This window comes from Pterocles gutturalis, unplaced genomic scaffold (assembly GCF_000699245.1).
Source record: "Pterocles gutturalis isolate BGI_N339 unplaced genomic scaffold, ASM69924v1 scaffold8554, whole genome shotgun sequence".
Lineage (NCBI taxonomy): Eukaryota > Metazoa > Chordata > Aves > Pterocliformes > Pteroclidae > Pterocles > Pterocles gutturalis.
In genome coordinates, this window is record NW_010130640.1 from 55,956 (window position 1) to 66,102 (window position 10,147).

At 52.0% G+C, this 10,147-nt stretch overlaps 1 protein-coding gene across 1 annotated transcript in view; it reads left to right on the forward strand.

The window, feature by feature from the left end:
* Nucleotides 1–10,147, forward strand: part of VAV2 (vav 2 guanine nucleotide exchange factor) — a gene marked incomplete at its 5' end in the record, with an annotated part of 46,526 nt that overhangs the window by 33,189 nt on the left and 3,190 nt on the right. The window contains 14 exons of the mRNA XM_010080285.1: nt 129–215; nt 1,909–1,994; nt 2,408–2,540; nt 3,770–3,879; nt 4,536–4,637; nt 4,742–4,830; nt 5,578–5,594; nt 5,915–5,936; nt 7,153–7,280; nt 7,465–7,539; nt 8,083–8,135; nt 8,863–8,979; nt 9,080–9,167; nt 9,262–9,373. Coding sequence (XP_010078587.1) covers nt 129–215; nt 1,909–1,994; nt 2,408–2,540; nt 3,770–3,879; nt 4,536–4,637; nt 4,742–4,830; nt 5,578–5,594; nt 5,915–5,936; nt 7,153–7,280; nt 7,465–7,539; nt 8,083–8,135; nt 8,863–8,979; nt 9,080–9,167; nt 9,262–9,373 — 1,219 coding nt within the window. The remainder of the gene's footprint in view (nt 1–128; nt 216–1,908; nt 1,995–2,407; nt 2,541–3,769; nt 3,880–4,535; nt 4,638–4,741; nt 4,831–5,577; nt 5,595–5,914; nt 5,937–7,152; nt 7,281–7,464; nt 7,540–8,082; nt 8,136–8,862; nt 8,980–9,079; nt 9,168–9,261; nt 9,374–10,147) is intronic.

Genomic DNA, 10,147 nt, shown 5'->3' on the forward strand with positions numbered 1-10,147 from the left:
GCTGCTGCCTGGATCCTGGTCTGACTCCTGAGGGTGGCTTTGGGAAGCCAGGATCGTGTGTTTTCTACTTTGGTTAAGGTACTAGTTTTATTTGGAAAAGAAAAATCAATATTCACTTTTCCTTTAAGGATTTGGCCATGTACATAAATGAAGTAAAGAGGGACAAAGAGACTTTAAAGAAAATAAGTGAATTTCAGAGCTCTATAGAAAATCTGGTAAGTTGGAAAATCTTCTTGCTCCCAACTTTAATTTCATTATTATTAACATATTTGTGTTTTTTCTGTGCGATTACTACTGAATCTGATGTACTCTCCCAGAAAGATCCCTGTGTGCTCAGACACTCCCTCATCATTGGCAGTGTTTTTGCTGACGGTCCAGAAGTTGTTGCTACATTAGAAAACTGATTTGTCTGCGATGGAGGGTGACTTCTCTTGGTGGTGTTACACTGAAAATGTTTCTCCAACTTTTTCTCATGTTATTAGAGTGGAATTCCCCAAATCAGCTCTCTGTCTGCTCTTTAAAGTGGGTTTTCTGTGGCTGTTAAGAGGACAGAGGTTAACTGAAAGCGCACCAAGGCCTGTTTGGAGGAGAAGGGCACATACAATATGCACTTAATCCCCAAAATCTCAACCAGATATTTTAAGGAGAATCTCATCGTCCAAACTCTGGAGGTCTCAAATGCTTGGTCCCATTACTGTGCATCCGCCGACCCTGTGCAGCCCATCACTCACTGTACCCCGAACAAGCCCGTTAATTTGATAGTCGGTGGCAGAGTTTCAAGCTAACGAGCTTTTTCCCACATTTGCCGGGGGGCGGGAGGGGAGGAGTGGTCAGCTGCGGGCGCAGCTGCTCTGCCGTCACGCTTTCTGCAGGGATAATGCAATTTGGGGGCTGACACCTGAGATGCTCCAGAAGGGCTGATGGAGGGAGATGCTGGGGGCTGCCCACCCCCAGGGCTTCCTGGAGGGGTCCTGGTCGCAAGGCTTAAAGCCTTGAGTTCATTTGAAAGCAATACCTTCTAATTGATGGTTATTTAACAGACAAAAATCCTTAATTTTTAAGAGAAACCTGCAGAAATTCTCTGGTGAGACGTGGGCCGTTGCAGCTCACAGGTTTTGATTGAAGCAGTCGTGATAATCCCGATCTGTGCAAACAATCAGACATCACGCTCCGTAAAAATGGGAATGTCAATGGGGGCATTAAGGGCGTTTGACACGCAGGAGATGAGGTGTTAGCAAAGCAGTCGTTCCTGTCGCCAGATCAATCCCACGCACGTTCTGCTCCGGGTTTCATTCCGTTGCGCCAGGCGGGACGTTGGGGAGTGGTTGGTGTTGTGTACACAGAGTCCACGTGGCACAGCAATGAAATAATTATCGACTGTACACACAGCTGTGTCAAATATTTATTTTCCTGACCAGCAGTAATGCTTCACAATATTTTTATTCCTGTAAGAACTGTGCAGAGGGACTGATTCCCATGGCTCGGTGGCTGTGCTGCACCAAGAAATGTTGGCAAGGGCTGGTGAGCTTCAGGACAAACTGACCATTGGTAGGGCTCCAGCCTCCCCAAAGTCTCCAGTCTTGGTTCAGGATGGGAATCGAAACTAAAATAGCCTTGGTTCTGGTTTTGCAGAAGCCCCTGGAAATACAGCTGATTTTGGAGGGGGGGGGTTTGCTTTCTGGATCCCAAACCTTGCAAAAATGCTTTGCCTCCTGAGCCTTGCCCTGGGGTGCTGGTGCTGGGGGATGTCCCGTGGTCCTGTTCCCATCCTCGTACCCTTGGCGAGGGCGTTGCCATTCCCAGGAGCTGCAGCTGGAGGCAGGGATGGGGGCAGGTTTGGGTTTACACTTCTCCAAAGCATCGTCCCAGCCCTGGCCGTGGATCCCAGCCCTGCTTTGCTTTCTACAGCAGGTGAAGCTGGAGGAGTTCGGGAGGCCGAAGATCGACGGCGAGCTGAAGGTCCGCTCCATAGTCAACCACACCAAGCAGGACAGGTGAGCGAGCGACGGCGCGCAGAAGTTTTCTGAAACTAAATGTGCCTTTGGCAATTCCTCTTGTGCTCATTTATTCACTGGTCACTTACAGTTGCACTGACGAACCACCATCCATTAGTTACAACATGGTCAGAGCATAGAATCATGAATGGTTTGGGTTGGAAAGGACCTTAGAGACCATCCAGTGCCACCCCCTGCCATGGGCAGGGACACCTCCCACCAGCCCAGGTTGCCCAAAGCTTCATCCAGCCTGGCCTTGAACCCCTTCAGGGATGGGGCATCCACAGCTTCTCTGGGCAATGGAGCTGTGCTGGCCGGGGAGCTCTGCAGAGCTTCCCAAATACTTCCCCTTGGATGGGGACCTCGATGAGATGTTTGACTGAGTTGCTTGTTTATTTGCTTGCTTTGGGCAGGTATTTATTTTTATTCGATAAAGTGGTGATCGTCTGCAAAAGGAAAGGATACAATTATGAGCTGAAAGAAATAATTGAGCTGCTCTTCCACAAGATGACTGATGACCCGATGAATAACAAGGACATTAAGAAGGTAGGTGGACCAGGGATCAGCTCTGCTGGAGAGCATTTTGGAGCTGTTTCAGTCAGTCCTTGGGTAGGACGTTCCCATTAGCCTTTTAAAATAGAAACAGAACTCACAAAAAAAGCTGGAAAATAAATTCTCAGCTTTCAGGGCAGCCTTACAGAGCATTGGGAAATGTTTATTGATGTGGGGCTGGGCTTGATCCTTGACCTCCGTCCTTGCAAAACAGCCCTGAAGAGGCTGGGATGGTTGGAGTTAGGAGAGAGGAAGCTGCTCCCTGGCCAGCAGCAAGGGACCAGTAGGGGAAAGACATCAGATGGGGCAGGGAGGGAAGGAGGAGGGCAGGGAGGGAAGGAGGAGGGCAGGGAGGGAAGGAGGAGGGCAGGGAGGGAAGGTCCATCTGGATGCTCGTGCTCCCACGAGTCGCGGGGTGGAGGAGCCTGGAAAGGCGGCCTGAGCATTGCCAACCCACCTGCCAAAATCAGCACTCGGAGCATGGTTGCCACTGAAGCAACATCATTTTGCTGGTGGTTTGAGGCTTAGTCTGCAGCCATGAAGGAAAACTTCCCAACTATCACTTTAGCAGGGACCCGTTAGCTTAATCCACTTACGTGCAATGGGAAGAGGTATTGTACAGGTGGGATAGGTGACGTTTGGGTAAGAATGGACAGTTTTGCCACTTGGATGCTGAAGAAATGCTACTAGCTTTGTGTGTTAATGAAATATATTTCCACTTTGCTCTCCTATGCTTTCTAGTCTCATGGAAAAATGGTAAGCAAAGCACCCAATTTTCTCTCGTGTTTTTCTGTGTGATGCTGTAATGAGGCAGGCAGAGCATATGTGCAGTGGGCAGGTCAGATGTTCCTCCTGGGCTGTCAGTTGCTGTCAGGGAGAGATATAATGGCTGGGGAGGATCCACTGGAGCAGAAAAATCTGGGTTCTTTCATCTGCCACCGTAAAATCCTATTTGTCCCTCGTGCACGGTGCCAGGCTGATTCAGGCATCATTAGTTTTGATGTGTTAGAGAAGCACGGAGCCCTTCTTCCTCCTTCCCTGCTGTCACCTTTGCAAAGGTTCAGTAGTCCTTCAGAAGAAGGGAAGGTCCAGCAGTCCTTCAGAAGAAGGGACGGGCGGGCGCTGAGAGCAGTTATTAAGATGTCTGAGTAAAAGCGCGGTGCATTTTGCTGCTCAGGTGTTGGGAGCATTGCAGTCCGATCAGCTCTGGTTTTCTCTTGCAGTGGTCGTACGGCTTCTACCTAATTCACCTCCAGGGGAAGCAGGGCTTCCAGTTCTTCTGCAAGACGGAGGAAATGAAGAGGAAATGGATGGAGCAGTTTGAGATGGCAATGTGAGCATGAGCGGCTGCTCTAGCCAAGCGTGGGGGAACAGTGTACTGGACCAGCAGGTCACTGGAGAGAAGCTCCGACAGCAAAGCCTGTGATGGGGAAGCTCTGGTGGGCTTTCCGGGTGGGTCCTTGTGCACAGGATGCTCAGGTCCAGCATGAAATGATCTGTCCTGAGCGTCTGCACCAAAGCATGGGTGGTACATCTCTGAAATCATAGAATCACAGAAAGGTTTGGGTTGGACAGGACCTTGGAGATCATCCAGGGCCCCCCCCTGCCACAGGCAGGGACAGGCAGGGACACCTCCCACCAGTCCAGGTTGCCCAAAGCCTCATCCAGCCTGGCCTTGAACCCCTCCAGGGATGGGGCATCCACAGCTTCTCTGGGCTCAGGACACCCTGCCATGGTGTCGGGCCATGGGTGAAGCTGGGGCGGGAGGGAGGGGGTGCAGAGAAGGGCTGTGGCTGTGAGGACCTGATTCTGAGCAGAGCAAAATCCTCTCTCTGCACAGTCAAGCCCCGAGTCTGCTTTCACATTTGATTTCTTATCTGTCCGTGTGGTTTCCAAACTTTGAAATGCAAACAGCAGCTGCTGTGGCAGGGCACGGGGGGAGCGTGGGTCAGAGGGACGGGTCGATAACCCCCTGGTCCTTTCCCTCAGGTCCAACATAAAGCCAGAGAAAGCCAACGCAAATCACCATAGCTTTCAGATGTACACATTTGAAAAAACGACCAACTGCAAAGCCTGCAGGATGTTCCTAAGGTGAGCAACATCCAGCCAGCTTGTCTGCAGCTGCATTAAAACACGGAAAGAAAATCTCAAAGCTGGGGCTGAATTAGGACTTTCTGACTTCTTTTTCTGCACAGAGGAACCTTCTACCAGGGCTATCTCTGTCCCAAATGTGGAGCGGGAGCTCACAAGGAGTGCTTGGAGATCATTCCTCCGTGCAAGATCGGTGAGTTATTTCATGAGCAGCTTGTGCCAGGGAGGTGAATGCACGTGAATGATCTGAACGATTCGCTCTGTAAAGCAGGGATGTTTGTTAACGCGTAACAAAATCCAAGTATGCTCCCACCCACCTCCCAGGGCTGGGATTCACATTGGCTGGTGGTTTAAAAAACAACCAAACCAACCAAAACCCCCCCAAAACAAAGAGCTGAATCCTCCATATGTCAGAGGATGGCAGCAGCTCTGTGTGCCAGGCGGGATGCTCCAGCCTCGTGCTGGGAGGGCATTTACGGGAGATGCTGAGTTCTTTATCAGAAGAAATGAAAATGGGAGGGTCTGTGCTGGGGATCATGTTTCCAGTAAGAGGGACCTCATCTCTGGATCCCAAATACCCCGTAGTACAGCAAAAATGTGTGTCCTTGGTCTAAATTGGGCAAACCCGGGACTCGCCTCGGGGCAGGGGACTGTCACGGGGTGGCTTCAGGGAGGTTTTGCATGGGGACTGGAGGAAGGAAGAAGCAAAATCTCAGAACTTTGTGCAAGTGAGATGTCCTTGTTGGGCTGCAGTCCCTCCCCGGGTCTTGCCCACCCTCTGCAGAGCAATGACTGGAGTGACCCCAGCCCCTGCTTTGTGCTGCCTCCATCAAGTTCAAGCACTGACGGCGGTTTATTGATACTCACAGCATGAAGACAAACACAAAATGGGGTTTGTTGCCTGTTAAATTAACCACTTATTTCACCATTTCTCTTGCAGGTTCTTCAGCAGACCAGGTACATTGTTCAATGGCCCTTTTCCCGCATCCCCTTCTGTATCCTCGCCCAGTCCGAGTGCGGGCAGCTCGTGGGAAGAGCCTGCACCAGCCTTGGGGGGGGTCCCAGCAACCTTGGGGGGCAGGACTGGAGACCAGTTGTCTCCTCTCCAGCCTAAAACCGGCCCAGTTTGTGCAGCACCACAGCCCTCGGGAGGTGCCAGTACCCAGCACCAAGGGCTGGGAGGTACCAGGGGGGTTTTGGGGAGGGTTTCTCATCCTGGTGGCTTTGGGTGGGTGCCCGTCGTGTTCTCATGGAGACTTTTTCCTCTCTTTTTGCAGGATTCCCTGGGTGCTGGACCTGGTAAGGGCATTACTGCATTGCAGGAGGGCAAGTAGATACAGCATCTCGGTTGTGGCATCCCTAACACTGAGTACGCGGGAGGGAAAAACTCTTTCCAAAAAACCAGAAAGGAGCATTAGGAGCTGAAGAAGGGTCCGATGCTGCCCTTGCAGCAAGTGATGGGGCCCCGAGGGCTCTCCTGTCCCTGGTCCCCAAAGCAGCAGGTTGGGGTTCCAGCAGAAAGCCCCGACTCCCCTGGGCTCAGCCCTTGCCTGCTGCAGCATCACCGCTGCGTCGGTTCTTCGGGTGCATTCCCGAAGCCCACTCTGACGTGTGGGTAAGGCTTCAGCAGGTCACACCAGGAACCGAGGGAGCCTGGCAGGTTTTTTTTCTTGTGCCAGATCGTCCTTCAAAACGGAGCAAACGTGTCCTGGCAGTGGGCTTACTGCTGCTGGGGAGCATCATCCTGCCGGCGTGTCCTGCTGTGCTGCAGGGATGCTCAGCTCCAGGCGCTGCCCTCCCATGGGGCCGTTAGTCATGATGGTTACTGCAATATTTTTTTATTTTCCTTTGCTTAAAACTAGCCTTGACAAAGCTCTGGGCCTGCCCTGCCCGTGTTCTGGCTTGGAGAAGGAGGAACAATTTGTTTTTGTTCTTTTTCTGATGGAAGGAAAGCCAAGCCTGGCAAAAAAAAACACCTGAATCGAATCAGTGGTTAAAAAAAGAAAGCAGAGTGCTCTCGCTGGGCAGGGAGAGGCAGAGGTGGGGAAGCATTTTGGAGATAAACACTGTGGTTTGACTGCAGTTGGGGAAGCATATTTAATGTGCCGTTGTTATTTAATGTGCCGTTGTTTGTGAGACAGCTGGACTTTGGCTGCGAGCTTTGGGGGCATTTGGGTCCCAGGTCCAGCTGAAGCCGGGCTGCCAGGGCGAGGTTCAAGTCCAGGGAGTCCCAGCTTTGGCTTGGCTCCATCCTTCCTGGGTTTAGTTTTGCTCGGTGAGCTCAGCCATCCGTGTAACTGCAGGAGCCAAGGCCGTTTTCCGAGGGCACCGTTCCTTTCTGCTTTCATGCTTTCTGCCCCAAATCCTGCCTGCCGGTGCTGTTAGGTTTGTGCTTCATGGGATAAGGAACAACAGACTCAGTGTGGGGTTGTGGGGTTTTTTGTTTTTTTTTTTTTTTTTTTTTGCTTCTTCTTAAGAGGATCTAGGTGATGAAACTGTTTTGCATCTGTTCCAGGTCCTAAGATGGTGGCAGTTCAGAATTACCACGGAAACCCAGCCCCCCCCGGGAAGCCGGTGCTGACGTTTCAAATTGGGGAGGTGATCGAGCTGCTGAGGGGGGACCCCGACTCGCCGTGGTGGGAGGTGAGAGCGATTCCCCTCGGGAAATTCCCAGGAGGTTTTAAACCAGTGATTTCTGTATCATCCCTTTTCTTTGTGGGCTCTCCCAGAGCCCGGGAGCTGCAGCGGGTACTGTCCCCATCCCTGCACGGCAAAACCGTTGCTCCTCGGTGCGTGTCCCAGTCTGACACCCCGCTTGGCTTTGCAGGGGCGGTTGCTGCAGACGAAGAAGTCGGGTTATTTTCCCAGCTCGTTGGTAAAGCCCTGCCCGGTTGATGCCAGGGTAAGTGCCGAAGAGGCGATGGAGCCGGGGGCTGCGTTGGGGGGGCTGTGATGGGAGGTGATGCTCTGGTGGTTCTGCCTAAGACCTTGGTCCTTCCAGTAAGTCCCTGGACCTTGAACAAGGCTTTTTACTGTGGCCTGGTCAGCGAGGAAGTGGATCCATCATCCCCCGGTTGCAAATGTCTGGTTGGGTTGGTCTCAGCCCGTTCCTGAGGTTGGGGGTTGGTGTGACCGGGTCCTGACCCCATCAGCCCCCAGGGCTGACTCGGGAGCAGGGCACTTGAGATCAGTCACAGCACAGGAAAACTGCACTTGTGGGGGGTTTTTTACTATATTTTGCAACGTTGTCAGCTGCTTCCCAATTAAAACTGAAAAAATGCAGCACACTCATCACAGCTCAGCTGCAGCGCTGCCCTTCACTGCCAAAGCCGGTCGTTCAGCAGCGGCTTGGCAGATGAAAACCCTCCCGTGCAGAGGGACATCTCGCACGTGCTGGCGTGACGGGACGCTGGCTCCTCGCTAATAAGCGGTGCTCTCTTTGCAGCCTCCCAACAGCCGGCCGCCCTCGCGGGAGATCGACTACACGGCGTACCCGTGGTGAGTCGCCCTGCCTGCTGTCCTCCGGCCAGAAAGATGTCTGGGCTTTGCCTTTTAATTGTTCAATTGTGACTTTGTCAGGAATCCACTCCAATGATTAATTATGAGTGCAGGTTAGCAATGCTTTGCATCCCGCCTCCCCCAGCTGCAGCAGCATTTGGGTGTTGACACCTGGAGCATCCCTCGCAGCATCGGAGGGGTTTTCTTCACTGATGGAGAGGGTCAGAGGCAAAGGGAGAGTTGCTGGTTTCTCTTTCCGTTTTCTATGTTTTCTGTGCCCAGAAAACTGTTTTGGGAGGAAGGAAGCAATTCTTGCCATGGTGGGAGAGGCTGTGCTTGGCTGGCCTCCTGCTCCTTCCCTCCAGCCAGGTTTGCAGATTCATGAGGCTCAATTATCCCCACTCCCCAGCTCTCGCTGAAGCCTCATTCACCTGGGGACCGATTCCCAGTAGAGGGATTTTCTGGGTGCCCAGGAAACATAACTTCAGAGGGAAGAGGTTGCACTCTGCATTGCTCATCAGCTCTGTTCGGTGGCTGAGCAGCTTCTTGCATATCTCTGGGCACTTCCCTTTCTGCTCGTGAAGTTTTGGATGAGACCAGCTCCTCTGCTTGCCCAACCTTCATGCCTTTAAAAAAAGATGTAGGAATTAATATATGCATCTCTTTAAAAAAAAGATATGCATTAATTTTTCATTAATTAATTTAATGACTTAACCTCTGGGCTCAGGTTCGCAGGGAACATGGAGCGGCAGCAGACGGACAACCTGCTCAAGTCTCACGTCAGCGGCACCTACCTGATCCGGGAGCGGCCGGCCGAGGCCGAGCGCTTTGCCATCAGTATTAAGTGAGGAATTTAGTAATTTAATATTCCTGACACATAGAGAGTGAGACGGGGCTGGAGCACGCGGCTACATTTTCTTGAGTGCCTTTGCTGCCGTTTGCAGGTTCAACGAGGAGGTGAAGCACATCAAGGTGGTGGAGAAGGACAACTGGATTCACATCACAGAAGCCAAGAAGTTTGAAAGCTTGCTGGTAGGTTTCGGTGGCCCCTTTGGACGTGTGCATCGTACCTGCAAATCATGCAGGGGACAGCAGAGACAGCCGGATGCTTCTCCATCCTTCCCAGGAGCTGGTCGAGTACTACCAGAACCACTCGCTGAAGGAGAGCTTCAAGCAGCTGGAAACGACCCCGAAGGCTCGGGAGCGCTCTACCTCCAGGACCTTCACCCGCTCTCCAGGTAAAGCCCAGCCCAGCGAGTGGGTGTGTTAAACTCCTGATGGAAAATCCCACCCTCCCAGCAAGGTGTCGGAGCACCGTCTGGATGCAGGGGCTGATAGCTTTGCTGTAGGGCTTGAGCTCCCCAAATTTGCAAACAAGTCTTCTGCTGGGCTGGTGGCATTTTGAGGATGGGTCTCGCAGGAGGTGGCAGGGCTTGGGGGGGTCCAGCCGGGATGGGGCTGCCCTGGCACTGCTCCTCCCAGGGAGAGGTTTTGCTGGGGGCGGCTGGGTTTCCTCTTGTGGTTTTGCGTCCTGTGCCTGGGGGAGGTTTGTCACCCCCTGGTCCTGCCCGGGGAGGAGCTGTGGCCGCAGGGGCAAGCCCATCTCTGCGGGTAGGGAGCGGAGATGTGATGGGGAGATGTTGTGTCTTACCTGCCCTGTGAGTTTTGTGCGTGTGTTTTAATGGATCCAGCTCCAGGGTGACTTGTGATGGTTTGAATCCCAGTGGGACTCCTTTAATGGAGATGATGGGAGAAATGGTAAGTCTGTGCCTGAAATTAAAAAAAAAAAAAAAAATCAAAACAACAGAGAGCAAAATGTATATTAGTGCAAAATGTTCTGTTTTGCCTAAAAGCCTGAGCGCAGGAATAACTACTTTGTGGGGAAAAATGCATTTTTTAAAAACCTTTTCCATGGTATATTTTAAACAGAATACCAAAGGAGATAGTTTTTTAAAAGTTGATTAAATATCCCCTTCACATAAAATACAACCCTAGGATGACTTCTGAGCCCT